This window comes from Eulemur rufifrons, chromosome 28 (assembly GCF_041146395.1).
Source record: "Eulemur rufifrons isolate Redbay chromosome 28, OSU_ERuf_1, whole genome shotgun sequence".
NCBI lineage: Eukaryota > Metazoa > Chordata > Mammalia > Primates > Lemuridae > Eulemur > Eulemur rufifrons.
The window spans coordinates 7,391,318-7,417,322 of record NC_091010.1 but is presented as its reverse complement, the minus strand read 5'-3'; the positions used below and the strand labels follow the sequence as shown (position 1 = coordinate 7,417,322).

General features: G+C 40.5%; 1 protein-coding gene across 1 annotated transcript in view; it reads left to right on the top strand.

Moving 5' to 3' along the window:
* Positions 1-18,171, top strand: part of ERCC6 (ERCC excision repair 6, chromatin remodeling factor) — an 80,340-nt gene extending 62,169 nt beyond the window's left edge. Inside the window, exons 13-21 of the mRNA XM_069459915.1 lie at positions 3,209-3,424; positions 3,860-3,970; positions 4,378-4,497; positions 4,971-5,065; positions 6,311-6,456; positions 6,542-7,246; positions 15,625-15,829; positions 16,434-16,512; positions 17,656-18,171. Of these exons, the coding sequence (XP_069316016.1) occupies positions 3,209-3,424; positions 3,860-3,970; positions 4,378-4,497; positions 4,971-5,065; positions 6,311-6,456; positions 6,542-7,246; positions 15,625-15,829; positions 16,434-16,512; positions 17,656-18,075 (2,097 nt within the window). The 3' untranslated portion in view covers positions 18,076-18,171. The remainder of the gene's footprint in view (positions 1-3,208; positions 3,425-3,859; positions 3,971-4,377; positions 4,498-4,970; positions 5,066-6,310; positions 6,457-6,541; positions 7,247-15,624; positions 15,830-16,433; positions 16,513-17,655) is intronic.
* Positions 18,172-26,005: the final 7,834 nt, after the last annotated feature.

The following is a 26,005-nucleotide window of genomic DNA, read 5'->3' as shown; positions in this document are numbered from 1 at the left end:
GAAGTGTGGGAGGAAAGGAAACCGGGATCTAGAATGTGCCAGGCCTTTCCCGTAATGGCAGCTCACTCATGGTAGATACGGGGTCAGCTCACAGTTTGGAGGCACAAGGCGCAGAGGGGTTAGTTGACTGGGGGAAGGTTGCAGAGCCATGAGCTGTGAAACTGGAACCCAGACGCAGGTGTGACCACCAGGCTGTGTAGTTGCTGTTACTCCCGAGGGTCTTATGTGGCAGGTGGGTGGGTGTCAGGGTGTTTCCCAGAAATTATGACCAAATGACATACTGTGTGAAGAGGATCATGAGGATTCTTAAGTTGCATCAGCTTAAAGGAGGCCATACCCTGATAAACGTTTATGAACTACTATGATGTTAAAAACCAGATAGAATTCTAGTTCAGATGTTTCTGGCTTTAATTCTCATTGTCCCCAGTGTGTGAAAGGAATTTATTTATGGTCATTCTGTTCCTTCTACTGAGAAAGCTCTCTTTCTGCTGTTGCCCAGAATTCAGAAGTTACTAGATAGTGTCTTCTTTGAAAAGCCCCATTGTGTGTATATGTAATATCAGTGCGGTAGAATGTGGCTTTTGGAACGCTTGTGCCACTGCACTGAGGTGAGGATGAGTTGCTGGGACTGCACAATTGGTGGCAACATCATGGGCCGGCTGAGGCACGCGTGCTGGAAGCTGGGCATCATTTACTAGATGGCGTATGCTGCCACTGGGCCAGGGATTCTCCGTGACCCTCTTGAAAACATTTCAGTGAGAACCCTCACTGAATTTGAAGCCCTTCTGGAAGTAAGAGAACACATAATTAAATTTTAGCACACTGCCTTTTCGTTAGTACTGCAGTATTGTTTTTTTTCTTTGGTTTTTTTTGAGACAGAGTCTCACTGTGTTGCCTGTGCTAGAGTGCCGTGGTGTCAGCCTAGCTCACAGCAACCTCAAACTCCTGGGCCCAAGCGATCCTCCTTCCTGAACCTCCCAAGTAGCTGGGAGTACAGGCATGTGCCACGATGCCTGGCTTATTTTTCTATATATTTTTATTTGTCCAGCTAATTTCTTTCTATTTTTAGTAGAGGTGGTGTCTCGCTCTTGCTCAGGCTGGTCTCGAACTCCTGACCTCGAGCTGTCCTCCCGCCTTGGCCTCCCAGGGTACTGCAGTAGTGTTACCCTTGAAGCCCACACTCTGTGGTCCAGTGGAAGAACAGCACTGAATGACAGGATCTGCAGTGATGAGTCCTGTAGGGACTGGTGATCTCATACACAATGTAGGGGGACAGCCACACTGCTGGGGTGTGTGAGTACACTGAGGAAGAATCATTTTTATGGATTTTTCTGTAGGTAATGACATTTTAGCTGTTAGCAATACTCGGTACCAAATGTGGGTGTATGTCCGTTTGGTAAGCATGTGCAGTAAGTTTATAATCAGCATTTAGTCTACAGCTTCAGGTAAACTGTTCCCTTCTTTGTATGTCAGTGTCTTAAGCTGTGAGTTGTGTTTTACTGATTTGACACGTAAGATTCCTAGGGCCAAGGAGATTCCACAGTGATCTAGCACACACCCTCCTGCTGTCATTCTGGGCAGAGCTGTGTTCGTGGGGTGCTTTCAAAATAGATCTTAGGCAGCCAGTCCATTTGGTGTCAGGCCATCCTGCAGCGAGCGCATGCTTGCGTGCCCTCAGTTCATGTTGCCCTTTGTGCCCATGGTCCTTGCTCCGTGCTCACTGGCACGCAGCTGAGTAACACTGCGTGCTCTGAAGTACACACTGGCCTGCTCATATGCTCAGAGGTAGATGAAGAGAAGAATGGGGTGACATGGCTGCCTGTGTGCATGACATCCAGGTGCTTTTTCTTCCAGGCTAAGTCCTTTCAGTTTTTTTAACCATCTCTCACAATTTCTTACTTCGTCTGTCATGGGTATCTATAGGCAGTTTTTCAGTCATTCACATTTATTCATCTCCCGCAATCTCCCCTTCTTCATGTCCCTCCAAGTTTGGTGGTCTGGATCACACTATCCAACAGAGAGAGAATGCAAGCCACCCTTGTAAATTTTCTAGTAGTCACATTAAAAAAGGGAAAAAGAAAAGCAAATGAAATTAATTTTGATCATGTATTTTATTTAACCTAATGTATCCCAAAGTATCATTTTAATATGTAATCAAAATTCTAAAATGATTGAGATATTTTACTTTTCTTTGTACTAAGTCTTTGAAATGGAGTGTGTGTTTTCCATTTGTAACATATCTCCGTCTGGACTAGCCACCCTTCGGGTACTCAGTAGCGATATGTGGCCAGCAGCTACGGGATTGGACAGTGCAGATCAAAGGGAAGAAAAATCAGTTACAGATGGCTCTTTGGGGAGTTTTGACAATGTTTCTGATTTGTTCAGATCTTTTTTCTAGATCTTTGATTATGTGCATAACTGTTGTTTATGGTTACAGCTATCATACCCTTTGATTATTGGCGTAATTTGTGATTTCTCTTTTTCTACTTGAGTTTTTATAGCAATGAGTTTAATTTGAGTCACACTTTGAAAGCTGTGAAAGAGCTCCATTATTCAAGTTTTGTTAAGGCCGTCTTGCGTGCATGGACCTGGGTGTGGGGACACCCACCCCAGTCTCTTGTGCCCTCCTGCTGCATGAACCATCCTTTGCATCTTTCCCATTTTTTAATTTTTCATGCAAATTTGTTTTCTGATATAATAATGTAAAGGTAAATGGAACTTTAACCTCTGACTCACATTAAAACTACAGAACTTTTAGTGAGATACTTAGGAGTGTGATATTTAAATGCATTTTATAAGTCACATGACGTGATTCCTCCAAATTTAGGTTCATATGACATTTCTGATCTATATTTAAAAGGTAAGTCAGTTTTTTTATACCAAGTTTATAATGCTGTGAATTGCATACGTATGTTTCTAGTGAGGGAAAATGAATTATCAGCCATTAAATTTGACCCCTGTTAACCTGTTCAGTCCAATAGAATTTTTTTGTTTCCAGAGAACTTGTCCTGTCAGAGAAAGAAGATGAGTGAAAGTTAATTTCCTCCAGCTCCTGATAACGCTGTGATTAGGGAAGAAACTGAGAAGCTGGTGAAGCATTACTTTTAATCTGTAGTACATGTTGGATAGCCCCCTTTCCTTCCTTCCCGAGTGAATATCGTTTTACCTGGGGTAATCTGAGTACACGTGTGGTTCTTTCATACCATAGATTCTCTCTGGACTTATTGCCCTAAGGAAAATTTGCAACCACCCTGATCTCTTTTCTGGAGGTACCAAGAATCTCAAAGGTCTTCCAGAAGATGAACTAGAAGAAGATCAGTTTGGATACTGGAAACGTTCTGGGAAAATGATTGTCGTTGAGTCTTTGTTGAAAATATGGCACAAGCAGGGTCAACGCGTGTTGCTATTTTCTCAGTCAAGACAGGTGAGTGTACAGACTTCATGCAAGAGACAAGTGGGTTCTTTATGACTTACACTCATTACTTCAGAAAACAGGATATATTCTAAAATAATGATTCTAAAGAAAGTCTACCACAGATGCTCAGGTGGCAGCCTGTAAACTTCCTTGGGAATTTGGCCTTTCTCTAGTGGTGTCCAGAAGTTGCCTTTTTGAAAAAATGTCACCATGTGACTCTGGTGTGCCAGTGAATTTGGGCCTGAGCTCAGGCTGTTTATAAAAGTTGTAAGAATTAACCATAAGGAAATACCAAAAATACTCTTGTAAGAGTATATTTATCTGCCTTATAATAAGAAACCCCTTTTAACATAGGCCTATAGGGGAAGGTGTGACACAAACGTAGAAGCATTCACTGGGAGTGTGTTTTTGATGTGAAAACTCTTATCCCCCAACTCCCAACAGATGCTGCACATACTTGAAGTATTCCTTAGAGCCCAAAAGTATTCCTACCTCAAGATGGATGGTACCACCACAATAGCTTCAAGACAACCACTGATTACAAGATACAATGAGGTAACACATGAGCATAGCAGAGGAGTCACACGATGCTACTGTACGTGGAGGGACAGGCGTGAGCACACCCACACCCACCTGAGCAGTGCTTACTTCTGGGCTTGGGTAGGGCGTGAAGGGGGACTTTTTACTTTTAACTCAGTGCACCTTTGGATTATGGAGCGGTGCATGCATGCACATGTATGTTTAAACAAAGCATGTATTTTCCTTCTTGAAAACCCAATTTTAGAATATTGCTAATATAATATTAAAAGTAAGAACCATGAGGTGAGCTCTCGATTCACCAAAGGTCTCTAGGCGTAACCATTCCTTGGGTTGGGAACAGCCCAGTGGCTCCACGTGGAGTGTGTGAAGAGCTGTCACTGGTCGCAAATGTGCATGCTGAGTGTCGTGTGTCTTGCCTCTAGGACACATCCATATTTGTGTTTCTTCTGACCACTCGGGTGGGCGGCCTCGGCGTTAACCTGACGGGGGCAAACAGAGTCATCATCTATGACCCTGACTGGAACCCAAGCACAGACACGCAGGTCTGTTTTTTGTTTTTTAAAAAAGAGTGTGTATCTGTATATACAGACACACATATATGTGCACATATATGTATAGGTATACTTACACATATGCACATACGTATGTAGTAGAAATGTGGTTTCATGGTTAGCACTTGGGATTGTCCTTTGATGTTCTAGCTGACTTCAGGGTGCAGTCACATTTTGGTTGTTTCCTGTTCTTCAACATGAAAGAAGGACGCCCTTCAGAGTCCCACAGGCAGGAACAGTCAGCAGTTTGTGCCTAGAATCCATTCCTGGATTTGGGCTAAAGAGAACATGGGCAAGGTTATAAGCATTTTTTCCCGTAGAGATGTCTCAGTTCTGTCTCTGTCAGTCGGCTGCTTATCTCCCTCATAGCCCTTGGTGTAGGAGCAACCGGCCATCTTTGTTCCTTTTAGTCAGAGGTGCTTGTTGCTGGGAAGGGCTTTTGTCGAGGTGTCTCTCTGCCGCAGGCCCGGGAGCGAGCGTGGAGAATAGGCCAGAAGAGGCAGGTGACTGTGTACAGGCTGCTGACCGCGGGCACCATTGAAGAAAAGATCTACCACCGGTCAGTACTGGCTGCCACTCTCCACTCTGCGACCAGAGTTTGGAGCAGGAATTTTTTTAAGGTGTTATTTTAAAAGTCTTTCCACCTTAGAGTAATAGATACTGTAACTTAAGGGACATATTAACAGTTTTTTGGTTTTGGTTTGTATTCTTTTCTTTCCCATTAAAATAAACTTAGATGGCTTATTGTGAGTTTTTAAGAAATGTCTTTGAGCCTGATAATTTTTGTATTTTATTCTGCTTCAAGGACCACTTATATGTGAGCTTCATATTAATTATTCTTTGAGAGAAAATGTTCCTACCTACTATAGTGTGCCACTTTCAGAAAAATTTTAAAAAGTGACAAAATTGAATGCTACCATATTGGCATTTAATTACACACACCATGCAGGTGTGATCATGTGGGTGTCTTGGTGGTTTTTGACTCTGATGCCCTTTGGAGGTTGACAGGACGCCCATTTCTTCCTCTTTCCCTACAATGACTAGGGGATTTTAGGCCATAGGGACTGCAACAGCAGAGCCAAGGCATTGCCAGCTTCTCCTCCTCCCTACCAGACTGTTCTTGAGCTGTAGTCCAGCTCCCACAGGAAGCTCCCTGCTCTCTACTGTGTGCTAGGCCACTCCTGGAATGTTACATGTTCTTGAAGGGCCTGTAGTGAGAGGGCGGGAGATGAGTTGAATCCTGTGAGAGGAGAGCTTCCTGTTAGAGATGCAGGCTCCAGCCTGGAGAATAAATGACAGGAGGGGGCAGTGCTGCTGTGTGGACATGTGAAGAGTGACGATGGTGTGGGGCTTCAGCAGAGTGGACTGGCAGGTGGGGGCTGGAGGAGACAGGTCAGAGTGAAGCAAGAGAGGTAAGAGTTTCCTGGGCCCCAGCACAAGCAGGGCAGGGCAGGGCAGGGCTTGGCACCTTGGTCTGAGAGTCAGGGAGGCCGACTCCTTGCAGCTCACATGAATGTGTGAAAGGGTACTTCTTGAAATGTGATGGATCTTGGAGGTTGAAAAAGCTTTCTGGGTGTAAATAATAAGGTATTATTTCCAATTTAAGTTCTGTAAGACATGCAAGACCAACTGAAGTGTTATATACTTTCTGAATTGTAATTTTCCAGGACTGAAAGTTTGGGGGATTATTAATATTTAGCCTTTTGTGCAGCTGCTATTATATTTCTCTTATATTGTTTTATAACTTGAATTTTGAGGTAGAGCTAAACATTGTTTTCTACCAGTTTGATTTTTATCTTTTTAGACAAATCTTCAAGCAGTTTTTGACAAATAGAGTGCTAAAAGATCCAAAACAAAGGCGATTTTTCAAATCCAATGACCTTTATGAGCTGTTTACTCTGACTAGTCCCGATGCATCCCAGAGCACTGAAACAAGTGCAATTTTTGCAGGTATTAACATAAAATTACTTAATTTGAACTAGTCAATTATGTAAGAATTATGCAGTATAATATTAACTGTTTTTCCTCTTAACAGGAACTGGTTCAGATGTTCAAACACCCAAACGCCATTTAAAAAGAAAAATCCAAGCAGCCTTTGGAAGAAACCATGATGCTCCAAAATGCAAAAAGTTCAGTGATTCTACTACATCTGCAAATGATGCCACATCATCTGAAAAGAAATCTGAGGCTGTAGGAGCCGAAGTAATTGCAGTGACTTCTAATCAAGGTGATCTTTTGAAAGGTGACCTTCACATGAGTAGTACTGTAACTAGCAGCAATAGGCTTGGAGAAGAGACAGACGCACTGTCTACACCAGAGCAGTCATCAGTGATTAGTGGAAATGGGGAATGTTCACATTCTTCAGGAATCGACAATATATCCAGGCGATCTGGTGAAGAAAGTGTCGATGAAAAGCAGGGTCTTTCTGATGAGAGAGAAAGCTGCCAGGGTCAGACGGAACCTCTTTGGGAGAGTGAACAAATGGAAAATAATTTTTACAAGCATAAGTCAAAAACAAAACATCAGAGTGTGGCAGAAGCAGAGACCCTGGAGAAACATGTGAGACCAAAGCAAAAGCCTAGGAACTCGAAGCATTGCAGAGACGCCAGGTTTGAAGGAACTCGGATTCCACACCTGGTGAAGAAAAGGCAGTACCAGAAGCAAGACGAAGAGAACAGGAGTGAGGCCAAGGAACAGAGCAATGATGATTATGTTTTGGAAAAGCTTTTCAAAAAATCAGGTAATCATTTTGCTGCATGTGCCACAGGGGTGCTAGGAACAGAAATAAGTGGGCTGCTCCTAGCAGTAGCCGCCTGTACCTGGTGGTGCAAAGTGGGCTCTCAGCCAGCCGTACTTCTTTTCAAAAACTCAGATTTGAAATGTATTGACATTTTGGAAATTGTATTTAGCCCTCTTTCTGAAGACCTTCACTTTCTTGATGGTATCCTTTGAGCAAAAAAGTTCTTAATGTGACAAAGGTAAATTCATCTATTTTTTGGTCTCATGTCACTTGTATTTTTATTGCCATTTCCAAGAAGGCTTTGCATAATGAAGGTCATGGATATTTACTCTTATGTTTTCTTCTAAGTTTTAGCAGTTTCTGCTCTTACACGTAGGTCTTGATCCATTTTGAGTTAATGTTTGTGGTTGGTGTGAGGAAAACAATAGTACTTGACTTATGGCCACTTATAGGATGGGTGCAGTGCTTTAAATAGATGTGTACTACCTGAATATTAATAGGCAATTTCTTTACATGCTGTATTTACCTGATTTTTCCAACCACAGGACATTAAAGTGACAGATCCCAGCGGGGAGAAAGAGGGGTGTGGCTAGAGGCAGGCATCCTGGAAGTAGGAAAGTGGATAGCTAATACCAAGGGAGAAAAATTAGGAGCTCAAGACCATGAAGGACACATAGCCCTGCACATCTTAGCCATCCCTGGAAGTGTCATCTTGTCCAGCCCTTAGCAGTCCTCATTCACAGTGTGACGGCCTTGTGTTACCCGAAGATTGCTGCTCATGATACTCTAAGTTTAACAAGGCAGGTTTATGTATGGCATTTCAGAAAGACTTCTATTGAGCATTGTTAATTTTTTTGTTAATTTCTTATTTTGAAATAATGTCAAACTTAAATAAGTTTGAATAGTACAAAGAACTCTCCTGTACCCTTTACCCCAGTTGTTAACATGTTTCAGCATTTGCTTTATCATTCGCACGCATGTGCACTCATGCGGGCATTTTAGCAGGAGTACCACGGGAGTGGTGCTGTGCCTTACTCAGTATGGCTGTCCCGAGACACATGTTGTTGGTTTGTCCTATTGTGGTTAAGTGTATAGGTTTTAAGATCACTGTTAAGGTGGGTTCTGCCAAATTTCTCAACACTAAAGAGTTAATATTGTTCCCTTTTTAATTAATTTGTACTTTGAAGGAAAGTACTTTAAGACTGTGTAAATAACCTATTTCACAGCAAACTTTTACCCATTAGTTTTAACATTGATTGATAATTCTTTCCTTAGCCAGTTATTATTACAGTGGTTGCCAATGGTGATTAACATTCTATTGTGAGGAAGGTTTTGCTTCTCCCTTATTTCTTTTTTTTTTTTTTTTTTTTTTTTTTTGTTGAGACAGAGTCTCACTTTGTTGCCCAGGCTAGAGTGAGTGCCGTGGCATCAGCTTTAGCTCACAGCAACCTCAGACTCCTGGGCTTAAGCGATCCTACTGCCTCAGCCTCCCGAGTAGCTGGGACTACAGGCATGCGCCACTATGCCCGGCTAATTTTTTCTATATATATTTTTAGTTGTCCATATAATTTCTTTCTATTTTTAGTAGAGGTGGGGTCTCGCTCTTGCTCAGGCTGGTCTCGAACTCCTGACCTCGAGCGATCCACCCGCCTCGGCCTCCCAGAGTGCTAGGATTACAGGCATGAGCCACCGCGCCCGGCCTCCCTTATTTCTTTATTCATTTATTTTTACATCAATATGGACTCATGGATTCTTTCTTTTCATGACTATAATCCACCAGTAGTAGTATTGTGATACTCATATTGCCTCAGATTTGCCTGGTGGGACCTCTGTCGGGCTGGCTCCTTTGTATCTCTGACATGTCCCCACTATTCTCTGAGCACTTCCTTAACTTCCTGGCACACCAAGATGTTCCAAGCTCAACTCATATTTATTCTGCCCTAGCCCTAGAATCAGCCATTTCTCCAAGGAGCCCTAGAGAATGATACTTAGGAAGTAGGATCTGGGTTCCCAGAGTGTTCCTTGCTACTGGTGTGTCACTGCTATCCTAGCCAACAGAACTAGGACATAGATGTGTGTATATATATGTGTGTGTGTGTGTGTGTGTATATATATATATATACACACATGCATATATGTATACAAATAAGTTGTACACATCTATCTCTATAAAAATTGTGATTTTGACTTCCAGCAAAGATCGAATAGCATTTACTCTTCCACATAAAACAGCTGAAACATTGACAAAATATATGAAGCAGTGGTTTTCAGGCACCAAAGAGCAATGATCTCCGAGAGATGGGAAACATATGAACTGAGCCCTCCAGTTTCCCGACCCTGCTGCCTTGAGAGAGTTTTCAGGCTGTGACATAAAGAGGGAGAACTCAGATGGAGCCCCAGGCAGCCGCTGTGTTGAGAAGACAGAGCTGAGCATCCAGGGAGACCAAAGTGGGTGGAGTTAATGTGGAAGAGGACGGCGGAGGAGAGCCGTGCAGAGAGAAGGCCACACGTCTCCGGAGGGTCTCCTTTGGTACTCAGCTCAATGCTGACCATCACATTTGTGCAAGGAAACTACTTAGGACTGGAGAAGGGAACCCCCAAAAGGATTAGAGGACACATGCCTGGTGCTTACCCACAGCAGGGGATAGTGCCTATTCCCACCAGCCAGGCTGGAAAACATTTCATGGGGCATTGGGTGTTGCATAGTGTAGGGGTCTTGCCTCAGTAGTAGTGGATGATTATCCTTAGAGTGAGCGCTGCTTCAGCCCCACCTGAATGTTTATAGAAATACATAAATACCCAGCACCCAGTAAGATAAAATTTTCTAGTGTCTGACACCCAATTAAAAATTACTGGGCATACAAAGAAGCAGGAAAACGTGATCAAAAATGAGGAGAAACTACCCTCTATCAAGATAACCAAAGTTAAAAAATACTAAGTGTTGGTAAAGATGTGCAGGAATTGGATCTCTCATACACTGCTGGTGGGAATGTAAATGGTGCAATCACTTTGGAAAACAATCCGGCAGTTTTGAAAAAAATGGGCATGCACCACCTTATGCTACAGCCTTTACAGTCCTGGGCATATATTTACCCAAGAGAAATGAAAAGATACGTGTCCACACAAAGACTTGCACATGAATATTCATAGCAGCTTTACCAGTAATAGCCCCAAATTGGAAATAACAGAAATGTTCATCAACAGGTGAATAGTTAAACTAACCATGGTATATCCATACGGTGTACTTCTAATCAGTAATAAAAGGAAATAAAGTGTTGATACATGCCACAATATGGATGAATTCAGACTAAAAAGAATAGTACATACTCTGCAATTTCATTTGCATAAAATTCTAGAAAACAGTGTGGCTACAGCAGCTTGATTGCCTGGGGATTACAATGAAGGGGCACGGGGAAAGTCGTGCAGGTGATGGTTATGTTCATTGTCGTGACTGTAGTGACAGTTTCATGGTATGTATATGTCATAACTTAGCGAATTGTACATTTGAAGTATGTGCAGTTTATGGTATCTGATTTATATACCAATAAGCTCCGAAAAGCAAACAAAATGAGCTGATACTGTTATCTCCAGTTTCAGTTCAGCACTACAGGGCCCTTTCCGTATTTGTAGCTGCTTCTTCAGGACCATTTTCTCAACATACTGACTTACTGCTCCATCCTAGAAAGCACAGTAGTTTTAGAATTCCTAACCTGTACCACAGCAAAAAAAAAAAAAAAAAAAAAAAAAAAAAAAAAAAAAATTATACTAACTGGAGTTCAACATTTGTTTATATTTATTTTTGTCTTTAGCCTGAAAGTTTTTAGTCAAAACCCTGTGTTCATACATTACTTAGGTTAATTCTTTTTTTCTTTCCCTCCACTGTGTTATCACTTTAAAATACAGTTAATTTATCTTTGGAGCATGTAACACATTAACGTAGTTACACAAGTCAAAACTATACTCAGAGAAGTGTCATCCCCACCATGCCCTCCCCAGTCCTGTGGGTTTCTGGCATTTCCTTCCTGTGTTTCTTTTTGTGAAAATACGCAGACACGTCTCATTTCATACTCCCTTACTGTCTTACAAACAGGTTGCACACTGTACTCTTTTAAAAAAAGTGATATATCCTGATAGTTACTCCACATTAGTTTACAGAGAGCTGCCTCCTTCGCTGTTATTGCTGGCATGCTCTACGTGGACATTTGAGCATGCTTGATCAGAAATTCCAAAATCTGAAATGCTCCCAAATCTGAAACATTTTGAGCGCTGACAAGTAAAAAATTCCACATCTCACCTCATGTGACTGAGTCTCAGTCAAAACGCAGTCAAAACTTGGTTTCATGCAGAAAATTATTAAAAAATCATGTATAGGCCGGGCGCGGTGGCTCACGCCTATAATCCTAGCACTCTGGGAGGCCGAGGTGGGCGGATGGTTTGAGCTCAGGAGTTCGAGACCAGCCTGAGCAAGAGCGAGACCCCACCTCTACCAAAAATAGAAAGAAATTATATGGACAGCTAAAAATATATATAAAAAAGATTAGCCGGGCATGGTGGCGCATGCCTGTAGTCCCAGCTACTCGGGAGGCTGAGACAGGAGGATCGCTTGAGCTCAGGAGTTTGAGGTTGCTGTGAGCTGGGCTGACACCACGGCACTCACTCTAGCCTGGGCAACAGAGTGAGACTCTGTCTCAAAAAAAAAAAAAAAAAAAAATCATGTATACACATATCTTCAGGCTATGTGTATAAGGTATATATTAAATAAATGTTGTGTTTAGACTTGGGTCCCAACTCCAAGATATCTAATTATATATATGCAAATATTCCAAAATCCAAAATCTGAAACATTGGTGGTGCCAAGCATTTCAGATAAGGGATACTCAACCTGTGCCATAGTTTATCCACATACGAGCATTTAGGTAGTGTGTAACTTTTTTCAATCATAGCACTGCAGTAAATGATCCTGTATTTATATGTTTTAGTATTTTTAGAGGTTTTATCTTTAGAGAAAAATTCCTAGAAGTGGGATTGCTTAGAACCAAAGGTAAATGCACATGTAGGGTTTTATTGTTTTTGTGAGTTAATGCCCAACTCCCCTCTGTAAGGTTTCTGTCAAATTGCATTGTCACCATCAGTGTACTATCTGTTCCCCAGAGCTTTGCCAAGCATGTGTTGTTAAACTTTTAATTTTTTCCAGTCTGATAGGTGAGAAATGATATCTCATTTTAGTTTTAATTTGCATTTATTTTACTATGAGTGAAATTGAACAACGTTTTATAGGGTCATTTATATCTTTTTTCTTTTTTGTGTGTGAATTGTCTGTTCATGTCTTTTGCCCATTTTCTAAATCAAGTTTTTGGTCTTCTTTTTCCCCTTGGTTTTAAAGAGTTTTTTTAATAGATTAGGCATGTTAGCTTTTTATTTTTCACATATACAACAGATATTTTCTCATAGTTTGTCTTTTTTTTACTTATGGTGATTTTTTGCCTAAGAAACAGGTTTTAGAATATATATATAATCAAATTTATCAGTCTTACCGCTTACTAATTTGGAGTCATTGTGCTAACCCTTTTCTACTTGTAGATAATACAGGAATTCACTGTGTTTTCTTGTACCACTTGTACGGTTTTTTACATTAAGATTTCTGACCTATTTGGAGTATGAGGTATGGATTTTATCTTGTTTCTGATAACTCCCCAACTTTTCTGGCATCATTTATTTAAAATTTATTTTTCCCCAGTGATTTGAGATGCCACCTTTATCATATAATACACTTCCATAGGTAGTTGGCTCTATTTTTGGAGTTCCTGTCCATCCCCTGCTTTGTCTATTCCTGTCGCAGCACCAAACTGTTAACGATTTCAGTCTCTTTTAATCTTCAGTAGGGTGTCGCTTTGCCTTTTCAGTGTTTTCCTAACTATTCATGCACATTTATTTTTCCATATGAACTGTAGTATCAGTTTGTCTAGCTTCATAAAAAAAGTTGTTAGTATTTGTATTGGGAATGCATTAAATGTATAATTAACTCAGGGAGAATGGTTATTGAATCATTCTAGCTAAGAACAAGGGATGTCTTTGTATTTGTTCAAGCCTAATATGTCTTTCCAGGAGTATTTATAAATTTTCTCCATGTAGGCTTTACATATTTCTTGGGTTTATTCCTAAGTATTTTATCTTTTTTGTTATTATAAATGAAGTTTTTCCCACCATTGTATCTTTTAACTGGTTATTGTTTGTGACTAGGAAGATAGGTTATAAGTTTCTGTATGATAAATTTTATATCCTTTTATTTTTTCTGAATTTTATTAAGTTTTATCATTGATTCTGTAGGGTTTCATAGGTTTCATAGGTGGCGTCAGCCTAGCTCACAGCAACCTCAAACTCCTGGGCTCAAGCAATCCTATGCCTCAGCCTCCCGAGTAGCTGGGCCTACAGGTGCGGTGCCTGCCACCACGCCCAGCTAGGTTTTCTATTTTTAGTTAGAGACGGGGTCTTGCTGTAGGTCAGGCTGATCTTGAACTACTGACCTCAAGCCATCCTCCCACCTTGGCCTCCCAGAGTGCTAGGATTACAGGCGTGAGCCACTTTGCCCAGCCTAAGCATCTGGTGTTAAGACTAAGGTATATGTTTTATTACATTTTTTAATTTCAACTTTTTAAAATTTTTTTTTAAATTTTTATTTCCTCCTTTCCCCCTACCTGAGGAAGTATCAATCAAGTCCAAATTTCTTGAGTGTTTTTATCAGGCGTGGATGTTGAATTTTTCAAAGGCATTTTCAAGATCTATAGAAATAACATCTATGGAGATAAACCATTTTAGGCTTATTATATAATTGATTTTCTAATATTGAACAAATCTTGAATTCCCAACATTAATTCATAACTTCAACTTGATCAGAGTATATTATGCTTTCTTTGCTGCTGGATTTTGTCTGCTGCCATATTTTGTATTTTCTCATTTATATTCATAAGTTATATTGGTCTGTAGTTTTCTTTGTACTATTTTTTTCAGGGTTAGTTGTCAATATTATACTTGTTTCATAAAAAGAATTTGGAAGTTTCCTTCATTTTCAGTTGTCTGAATTTATGTAGCATTTGGACTATCTGATCTTAGAAGGTTTGTTAGAATTATTCTGTGAAACTCTCTGGGCCTGATAATTTTTTGTATGGTAGTTCCTTGGTAAATTTCCCTTATTTCTTCTATGGTTACTGGTCTGTTTTCCTAGGAAATTATGTATTTTGTCTAGTTTTCAAGTTTGCATACAAGTATATAAAGTGCTCTTATAATGATTTTTTTAAAATTTGCTTTTATTTCAAGATAATTTCCCCCTTGTCATTTATAATTTTATAAATTTGTTTTTCTTTTTAAATTTTTTTTTTTTTTTTTTTTTGAGACAGAGTCTCACTCTGTTGCCCAGGCTAGAGTGAGTGCTGTGGCGTCAGCCTAGCTCACAGCAACCTCAAACTCCTGAGCTCAAGCGATCCTCCTGTCTCAGCCTCCCGAGTAGCTGGGACTACAGGCATGCACCACCATGCCCAGCTAATTTTTTCTATATATATTTTTTAGCTGTCCATATAATTTCTTTCTATTTTTAGTAGAGGTGGGGTCTTGCTCTTGCTCAGGCTGGTCTCGAACTCCTGAGCTCAAACGATCCGCCCACCTCGGCCACCCAGAGTGCTAGGATTACAGGCGTGAGCCACCGCGCCCGGCCTCTTTTTAAATTTTTAAGCTAGTGGGTTGTCTGTTTTGTGATTTTTTTTCCCAATAAACCAGAAATTTGATTTATTTATTAGATCCATGATTATCTTCTACCTCATTAATTTTTGCTTTTATCTTTATTACTTTCTTGCTGTGCTTTTGTTTTTGTTGTGTTTAGGTGGGGTTTTTTGGCTTTATTTTTTTTCTTTTTGTAACTTTTTTACTTGGAATTTTAATTCATTTATTCTTTTGTTTTTGATACAAGTATTCAAGGCTTTGAATTTTCCACTAACGCTGCATTAAATGTATCTCAGTGATTCTGGTATGTAGTGTTTTCATGGTCATTGTTTTTTAGAAATTCTGTAATTCTGGTTTATATTTTTCCTTTCATGAAAAAGTTCATTGATAGAAGGTTTTTGCTTCCCTTCCAGGCAGCGAGAAAGAGGTTAAGTGTTAAAGTTGTGATTAAAATATTATGCTTCAGTTATTATAAAACCTTAGGGTAGTGGCAAGTATGAATAGCAGTGGCATTTGTGAAGTTCCTGGGTCGTAATAGCCACTTGATAAGTAGCAGCTGAGAATGTTCAGTATTTTTTGACTACCGCAACACGAGACTATTACAGAGGAGACGGGTATCTTGTGGATAAACTGAAATCTCACTTTGCTGTTTTCCGTCTTGTTAGTTGGTGTGCACAGCGTCATGAAACACGATGCCATTATGGATGGAGCCAGCCCGGATTACGTGCTGGTGGAGGCAGAAGCCAATCGAGTGGCCCAGGACGCCTTGAAAGCACTGCGGCTCTCTCGTCAGCGGTGTCTGGGAGCAGTGTCTGGGGTTCCCACCTGGACTGGCCACAGGGGAAGTTCTGGTGCACCAGCAGGACTAAAGTAAGCGAGTGCTGCCTGCAGTGCTTGTGAGGCGGCTAGCTGAAAACAAAGTCAGGGCGGGTGTGGATGCGTAGACTCTCGTGTGTGTGCAGTGATAGAAAGTCCCGTGGGGAGGGATTGTGTCAGCCAGGTTTGGGTGACTTGGGGAAATACCGTTGTAATTTTACCTTCTTGCTTTTATCTCCGTTTTTCCAAAGTGACTCTTCATGGGAAGGAGCAGTGATCAGTTTTGTTTGAAAGATGGTGTCATTAGAAATAGTAAGAGACATAGAATGACGATTAAACTTTAATAAGATAATTAGCAAGTTTACAATAATTAGTAATCATTCTGCTATTCAGTATGCTCTTTTAGAATAATTTCCTAAAAGGGTGATTTCCATCGTATGTCGAACGAAGCTATTGAGTGCCTCTCACTCTGAGAGGCGGAGGCTGCTTCCCAGGAGAGCGCAGTGGAGGAACTGGGGCCAGGGCAGACACGGCTCGGCGTGAAAGAACAGCCGTGCACGTGAAAGCGTTTCCAGGAGGTTCGTGGTTGAAACAGTGTTTTGATCTCTAAGTCACAAAAGCAAACATTTAATCTGCTGTGATTCCTTTCTTTATTTAGGAGTAGATTTGGTCAGAAAAGAAATTCTAAATATTCTGTGCAGCATCTTTCTTCAGCGTCTCCAGCAGAGAAGTACCAGGTAATATGATAGGTTTTCTGCTTTTCAGGGTGAGACTTGCTCGATGGAAGCACCATGACAATTTCCCCTGATTCTGATGTGAAGAAATTGGTTACCGCATGATGGTACTTGGTACTGTGTTGTATGCTCTGATTCATGGTGTACCTTCATTGGAATCTAAAAGAGCCACCCAACTTCCTAAAAAACAAAAGTCTTTAACCCGAGATCTGTGGCAGCGTGTGTTTTGCCCTCAGAGGATAATATATGCGGATAGGTGTACCAGTGCTAGCACAGCCTGCCCGTCGGGAGGGGAAGTGCCAGCTCCAGAGACCACTGCCCTCTGGCATGAAGGTCCAGGAAGCCACCTTGAGTGTTGTCTATAGTTCACTAGTTGCTAGAGCAGAGTGCCCATCTCTCTCCCTGTTCTAGAATGCCCTGCAGTGCTGCAGTGCCCTTGAGTACTTCAGTGGGGAAAACTCGGCCAGACTGCACCGTTCAGTACTTTCTTTGGTCTTTCTGGTAGAGGATTACGTTAAAACTCCCGGGTTCAGACTCCAAGTTTAAATTAATATAAACGTACTTAGGAATAGAGAACTTTTTGACTTCCCATGTTACATGCTTTTAGCAGTAGGCATTTGAGGCCCTTGCAAAGTTAGATTTGTGTTGTTTTAAGGAAACTCACATTAGGTGTAAGGTAGGAAAAGAGTAAGAAGACTTAAAAGTGAGGGAAAGTAAGTGTAGCTGTGATAGTGGATAGTTCCTCATCCACAGTGTGTGCATCAGGGTCCATTTGGAAGGGAGAACAGGAAAAGCCCACAAGCACTGCAAGTTGTCCCAGGCCTCCTAAGAGACAGATTTCCCGGGAACCTTGCCTGGGAGCCGCCCGCTCCACTCTGTCTTCCCCGTTGCTGTGCAGAGGGCACAAGTGGTGACCAAAGGGCATGGCTCAGTTGTCCTTCCTTTTAATTTATTTATTGTTTTTAGGAAGTGCTCTCTAACGGTGGGAGGATCGAGTGCTGCATTAGATGGGCTCTCCATCTCGCCCCCTCAGCCTCACCACCCTGGCACACGTGTTATCTCGTGGCCTGTCACAGCCTTGGGGGAAGCAAGTGGGAGCAGAAACTAGAAATGAAATATGTCAATGCGGTGACCTTCTTTCTCCAGGACAGCGCAATGAAAAAGGAAGGAAAAGGTAATGTCCTTGAGCATTTTAGCGGAAGAGCAGAAGATGCGGAGTCTTCGTCTGGGGCCCTCACCTCCTCTTCACTCTTGGCTAAAATGAGAGCTAGAAACCACCTGATTGTTCCAGAGCGGTTAGAGAGTGAAAGTGGGCACCTTCAAGAGGCTTCTGCCCCGATGCTCACCACAGAACATGATGACCTTCTGGTGGAAATTAGAAACTTCATTGCTTTTCAGGCCCACGTTGATGGCCAGGCCAGCACTAGGGAGATACTGCAGGAGTTTGAATCCAAGCTGTCTGCGTCACAGTCTTGTGTCTTCCGAGAACTGTTGAGAAATCTGTGCACTTTTCATAGAACTTCTGGTGGTGAAGGAATTTGGAAACTCAAGCCAGAATACTGTTGAACAGCATTACTTCCTAAACTTGCGGTTCTCTTTTTCTAATGGAAATTTCTGATTGTTAATTGAATTAATATTCATGTTTGTTGACTGAAGTTGGCTCCACTTAATGTTTACTTTGCATGATATCTACCTCAAAATTAAAACTGTAAGGAAGAAGAAATTCTTCTCTGAAACTTAAAAGTTTTAATAATGCTAACTAAAGCAGAAATACTTGGATTGATTTTTTTTTTTTTTTTTTTGGCACTCTGAATTATGTTATGAAATCAGGGACCGAGCATTTACTCCTTGGAACACATTTGTTCCTTTACCCAAAAGATGTTGTCAGGGAGCACATTTAGAAGTTTGCAGAAAAGAAATCTCAAGAATTCTTTTTATTGGTGCTGAAAACAGGTTTTACATTCAGTGAGACTTGTTAAATAAATTAGTTCATCAATATCTGATAACAGCATTATTTTGATACATAACTTTTAAACATTTAAATTTATTGTTTGCCACCCCAAAAAAGATCAGATTTATCTGTTATTTGTTAATCATATTAATTGCCTTTAAACAGTCCTCTTTTTAAGGCACTGTTAAATTGGCAGGTATTTTTATTCATAAAGCATGAAATAGTGTGGTAATAAATGGTAAGACACATATTTGTGGAAAGTTGTAGTGTATTCGATTTACTATGGCTTTAAGCAAAGGGCATCTTTTTTTGACTGTTGGTTTTAGGAAATGAAATGTGTTGTTGTTAAAAAATCCAAGGAGAACCAAAAGTCAGTCCATAAAACCACACAAAGGCATGCACACTAACGTCACGGTGTCATTCCCATAGAGTGACCCCACTCCGGGCCCCTCTGTGTGCAGGCTGGCGGGGGTCTTTGACCCTTTCTGCTTTCTGTGTGGAGCCAGCATTGCCAAGGGTGCTGACTGTGTCTCTCCTCCTGGGTTGTCTTCTCCAGTTGCCATCATCTTGTGCCTACTTTTGTGACATGACTCTCACTGTGTCGTTCACTGTGATACTTGTTCCTGTCTCCATGATGTGGTTTTCAGCTGAGGCTGTTCTGTTTCTGACTGTGGCTAATGTGTTTATGGGTGTGTGATGGTTGCCTTGGTCCTCGGTTTATTTTCTTATTCTTGTTTTTCTTGTTTCCTTTTTATGGTAATTTTACTCTCTCATCTCTGAAGTCTTGTTTTGTTGAATTCGCTGTATTCTTTAGATTTCTTCTGTAGCCGGCACAGTGTAGTTTGTTTCTTGGATTTGTCTTCTCCGGCTGCTGTTTCTCCTCTCTCATTTTTCTGTGTTGTGCTTGTCTTCTGCTTATGCCATTTCTTTACATCTTGCTCAGGCTTAAAGTGGACAGCTGTGTCCAGATCTTCCCTTTGCTCTTCCCTGTGACCCAGAGGGAGGCGTCTGGTCTGGGGAGCCGCGCTGGGCTGTGTGAGGCTTTGTGGGAGGACACAGGTTTTGCTTTCACTGCCCTGATGTTTTCTTAGGCCAAGAATCATTTCCTTAGACAGAGTTGTCCTAGTTAGAGACATGGTTCTTGCCAGAATTTTCTACTTTTTTGGGATTCTAGCTTGTTCAGCTTTTTTCTATTTTTAGTTTGGTTCATGTATATTTAAGGAGGAAGATTATATTATTTTGGTAACTTTGCCATCATTATCTTAGAAGCCATAGAAGGAATTTTTAAACAGATCAATAAATCTTAAATTTGAGTACTTGGCTGAGAAAGGAGTCAAAACTCATGACTCGTTTGTTTCTGGGGACCTGTCTGTTTATTTTTGTTTTTATAATCATTAGGATGTAAGGAAATTGTGTCCCCTTTGTTCTCAGGGTGAAGTACTGACCCAGTTCATGAGTGTGACACGTTTGGGCATCATATCTATAGTGTCTGAAATCTAAGTTATACTGAGCTAGAGAAGATGTAACCTCTTCAAGTGAAACATACTGTCCAAAGTTACAATGCAGTACGAGCAAGGTGGTCCTTGTTCCAGGTCTGGTCTCAGTTCTGCCACTGACATGCAACCTTGTGTTGGTGGTGTCTCAGTGTGGAAATCTGTACACATTGTCACTGTGTGACATAGATGGAGAGCAATGCTGTAAGTAGATTGGTTTTTAACAATATAGAGTAACTTATTTAGAGAAAATGTTAAGTTTTAGAACTTTAAAAGCTTTGTACAATGTAGATAGATTTAATGTACTTAACAGGATATATTGGTACAAATAAAGAATTTTAAAATTTTGTCAAATTTTTAAAAATTCCCTAGCTAGTTACATGAATATACCATCACTGTTAAAAAATTTCAAGCAATACTCCGCCTCCCCACCCCTACGCCAGTCTTGCTCCTGTTCCAGAGCTAAGTACAGTACCACATTTGGTGTGCGTTCTTCCAGCCTAGTTTCCATGCATTTAGGAAAACAGGTGGCACAGATGCTGCTATAATGTCTGTCTTGCCCTTCTTCCATGCTGGATAAAATTCCTGAGTTTTACCCGGACACATGGCTGCTCAGCCAGAGACTGTACTTCTCAGCCTTTCTTACAGTTCACTGTGGCCACATGACTGTTTTAGGCAATGGGATGTGAGTAAAACTTCCAGATTGGGCCCTTAAATAAGGAATTGGAGTATACACTCTCCTTGACACTCCCCTCTTGCTGGCTGGGAGGCCGGGTGGGAGCTTCTGCGTTGCTGGTATCTCGAGAGAGGGAAGTCGTGTGCTGAGGATGGAGCACTCGGCCTGCCAGTCTTGAACTGCTTTCCTTTGCCCTGTTACTGAGTAGTCAAATACATAGCTGACTTCTTTAAACTACTCTTTTATAGTCTGTTACATCAGCTAGTTTGTATATATAATTGACATTAATGGGATTATACCATCTTTATTTTGCAACCAACTTTCCCTTTTCATATGCAAGACATTTTTATTCTCAAAAGTATAGCTCTGGCTTCATGGAATTGCTAGATTAAAAATGATATAGATTTTAAATGTTAATGGGTACAGTGAAACTGCTTCCTTCAATCCGCACTCCATGAAAGGAGCCGTTTCTTCGCAGTTGGTAGTATCAATCTTGGTGGGTCGGTTTTATTTATTTATTTTTTCAGAGAAAACTGTAAAACTTTATTGAGAGAATTTAACAAGTCACATTTCAATGTAACAGCATGTGTGGCTTCAGATTGTCTTCTTTTTAACTTAGGGCTGTCCATGGCGGGCTTCTGGAGTTTAGCACTCTCTGGGTTAGCTGGGGTCTTCCCGTTCACATCCGGACCATCCCCACACTCACCTCCCCACCCCCAGTCTGTTCCGGCCCATTTCCTGGGATCACCTTCAACCACAGGCACCCTCTCCCCCTTCTCCAGGTTCAGCTTCGTTCCTGTTGATGCTGGGATTCTGGGCAGCCATGTTTCAGCCCAGATGCAGGATTCTTGACCATCTCCTCTTCCTCTGGATCTCGATCTCACACATGCTCTCATTTTCCAGGCTGTGATTAGAAAAGCGTGACCCGAAGACTGTTCCTACTTACACTTGCCATGAGGCAGTAGAGAGCCTGGTAGAGAATCAAGCTGTTTTTTTTAAACCAAGCTTGTGATTGAAATTACTTTGTTTTAACTTGAATTTCTCTGTTGTTTGTTTGTTTGTTTGTTTGTTTTTTGAGACAGGAGTCTCACTCTGTTGCCTGGGCTAGCGTGCCATGGCATCAGCCTAGCTCACAGCAACCTCAAACTCCTGGGCTCAAGTGATCCTCCTGCCTCAGCCTCCCAAGTAGCTAGGACTATAGGTGCGCACCACCATCCCTGGCTAATTTTTTTATTTTTAGTAGATAAAGGAACTCACTTTTGCTCAGGCTGGTCTTGAACTCCTGAGCTCAAGCAGTCCTCCCACTTCAGCGTCCCAGAGTGCTGGAATTACAGGCGTGACCCATCACACCTGGCCTCTGATTTCTTATAAAACCAAATATTTCCATGTTCGTTGGCTATTTGTAAATCTCTGTGTTGCCTGTTTGTGTCATATTTGCTTAGTTTTCCTATGGGTTATTTATCTTTTAGGGTTACTCCCTCAAACAGAAATGAAAAGGCAGTTGTTCCAACTATCAGTGAATAGTCCATTCTTTTCACCACTAATTTGAGATGACAACTTTCCACGCATCACATGCTATTTATTACTAAGTGTCTATTTCTAGCCAGTGGATCCAGATGTTGGTTCTGTCAACTGCACTCTTTTCACACTGTCATTTGGCTTTGCACTGTGTTTTGCCATCTGTGGGCAACTTCTGCCTCCTTTCCCTCCCCCCCCCTTCAGTGTCTTATTCTTGTGCATTTTCTGTTCTAGGTGAATCAAAGAATCAGTTTACTAAGTTCTGATAACAGTTTTTTATTGGGATTGCATTAGTTTATATGTTAATTTGAAGATAATAGACTTCTTTATAACTAATATAATTTTTCCCATTAGTATCCTGATAGGCCTCATTTTATCAGAGTTTTATATTCTTGAATAAAATTTTGATAACTTTCCTCATAAAGGTCTTCCACGTTTCATATTAGACTTATTCCTAGGCATTTTATAGATTTTTTGTTGGAGATCTTTTTTCTTTTATATAAAAAATGTGGAGAATTAGAACATCTATATATTTGCTTTGTTTATGATGTTATCATATAGAAGTTTTTAAATGTAGTAAATGCAGTCTTTCCATGTTTTGTTCTGTTTCTTTAAGAACCCCTTCCCTAACCAAAGGTCATGAATACATTCTCATAGATCCTCTTCTCAGTTCTATATGGATAGCTAGTTTTCTGAGCACCTTTAAAAAAATTGTTCATCCTTTCCCTCTTGATTTGGGTATCATTATATTCAATTCCATACAACTATGGGAATATTTCTGGGCTCTGTCTTCTATTAAATTCGTTCGTTTATTTAACTTTACCAGTAACCCACTGTTTTAATCATTGTGGCCTTAGAATTCATTATCACAAATGGTAGAATGATTCCCCTCATCTTCCAAAAATGCCTAGCTTGTTCTCAGACCTTTGTTTTATATAAATTTTGGGATCAGCTTGTCGTGTTTGCATTTTGTTGTTTGTGCATTCGTAATGAATGTACAGGTTAGTTGGGGAGGATTGTTTATGAACTGAGTTTCTCATCTATGAACAGGCCATACCACTCCATTTATTTATTACACATATTTATTTATAAAGACATAATTCTGTTGGGGCTTACATTTTGTAGTAAGGTTGTGCATGTCTTAGTTTTATTCCTAACCTAGTTTTTGTTGCTATAGTAAATGACATTTTTAACAATCACATTTTCTAGTTCATAAGCTGGTTTTTACATACTGATCTAGTATCTAGCAACCTTGCTGAACTTTTTTATCCTAATTGTCTGTAAATTGCTTTGTATGCAATGATCATGTTAACTGGAAATAATGACAATTGTATTTCTTCCATTCCAATGCTCATTCTTTATATATTTCCAATATAATAATGAATATAAATGGTGACTGTTGGCATCTTTGTTTTGTTCCTGACATTCAAGATAAACTTCTAAAGTTTGACTAATAAATATGCAGTTGCTGTTGTTTTCTGGTAGCTGGTCTTTATCAGGTTAAGGAAATGCTCTTTCCAGTCCTGAATCTAGTGCTGAATTTTATTAAAGGCTTTTCCTGCATCTCTTGATATAATTGTGTAGTTTTTATCTTTTAATCTCTCTCTTAGTGTAGTAAAGTATACAAATTTTCTAACAGAAAACATTCTTTAGACTTCCACTTCCAGAATGAAAGGATGAAGGGCCCTGTAGACCCACTATCCAAGAATCAACCATAGCTGGTTGATTGTAAGAAACAACCTTCCATCTCCCCACCCACAAAAACATTTAACGTCTCTGGAAATTGTCCTAAAAGCATATAGCAAATTAACATTTGTTCAAGAAAATCTAAATCTTGATAAGAACAGTGAGTCTGTGACATTTGAGCCACACCCACTGTCTCCCTTCTTCCCTGCTATTTCAGTGTGATGACAGATGCCTCAATACAGGTGGGTGTAGCCAAGAAAATAGGGTTCCATCTCAGCCCCAGTCTAGGGATATGGGGAGGAGCAGGCTGCCAGCATTTTTCATTCCCTCCAGGCCCGAGTGGCAGGGGCTAAATTCATGAAGTTAAAAATTATAATTCAAAAATGCACTAGAGGTGCCCAACAGTAGATTTGACAGAAGAAATAGCCAACTTGCAGATAGATTGAGAGAGAGAATGCTATTCAAAGAAAAGAGAGGCAAAAGAATGAAGAAACATGAGCAAAACCTCAGAGAAATGTGAGACGTCATTGAATGTATATGTTGTGGGAGTGCAAGAAGGATAGGAGAGAGAGAAGAAAAAATATTCAAAGAAATAATGGTTGAAATACTCTCCAAATTTATTGAAAAACACCCAGAAAGCTCAGTGAACTCCAAGCATGATAATTACACAGGGACCCACAGACACGTCATAGTAAAAGTGCTGAAATCAAAGACAAGGAGAAAATCTTGAAAGCAGCAAGTGAAAAAAGATGCATCACTTAGAAGAGAATAAGATTTACACCTGACATCTCAGAAGAAACAATGGCGGCGGGAATGCAGCGATAGTGTTCAGAGTACTCAAAAACACACAAAACTGTCAACCAAGAATGCTATCTCCAGCAAAAGTACATCAGCTAGGCTGATGCCACGGCACTGTAGCCCAGGCAACAGAGTGAGACTATCTAAAAAAAAAAAAAGAAATATTAAAGAAAAATCAAACTGAACTGGAAATGAAGAATTTATTCAAAGAACTACAAAACACAGTGGAAAGCCTCAAGAACGGGGCAGATCAAACAGAAGAAAGAATCTCAGGGATTGAAGATAACACCTTCCAATTAAATAAGTCAGCCATAGAGAGAGAGCAGAGAAACATGAGAAAAGAGCAAAGCCTGCAAAAAATCTGGAATTATGTGAAGAAGCCTAAAGTGAGAGTTATAGGCATCCCTGAGAGTAAAGAAGAACATACACAAGGATTGGATAAGCTATTTGAAGATATAATAGAGGAAAATTTCCCAGGCCTTGCTAAAAATCTAGGTATCCAGATACAAGGAGCTCAAAGGACTCCTGGGAGATTCATTGGAAACAGGAAGACACCACGACATGCAATCATCAGACTGACCAAAATATCCAGTAAAGAGGCCCTTCTACGAACTGTAAGACGACAGAAACAAGTAACATACAAAGGAAAGCCCATCCCAATAATACCAGACTTCTCAACTTAAACCTTACAAGCAAGAAGAGACTGGGGCCCCATTCTCACTCTTTTGAAGCAGAATAATGCCCAGCCTAGAATCTTGTACCCTGCAAAACTAAGTTTTGTATGTGAAGGAGAAATAAAGACATTCTCAGATAAACAAAGACCGAGGGCATTCACCAAGACAAGACTAGCCCTTCAAATCAGTGTTACACATGGATCAGCACAATAAACACTCACGAATGTATAATCACTCAAAAGCTAAAGATCAAAGGCCAGATACCACCACAATGGTTCAAGAGAGAAAACAAAGCAACAGAGTTCAACCCAACAGGATGAACAGAAATTTACTGCACCTATCAGTTCTCTCAATAAATGTGAATGGCTTGAATTGTCCACTAAAGAGACATAGACTGGCCAAATGGATAAATATATACAAGCCAAGTATCTGCTGTCTTCAGGAAACACATCTAACCTGCAAGGATGCATTCAGACTCAAGATGGAAGCCAAAAGAAGGCTGGCATGGCAGTTTTGATGTCAGATAACTTAGTCTTTAAATCAACAAAAGTAATGAAAGACAAAGAGGGTCACTACATAATGGTAAAGGGTACAGTTCAACAAGAAGACATAACAATCCTAAATATGTATGCACCTAACTTAGGTACACCCAGATTCATAAAGCAAACTCTACTTGATCTAAACAAAATGATAAACAGCA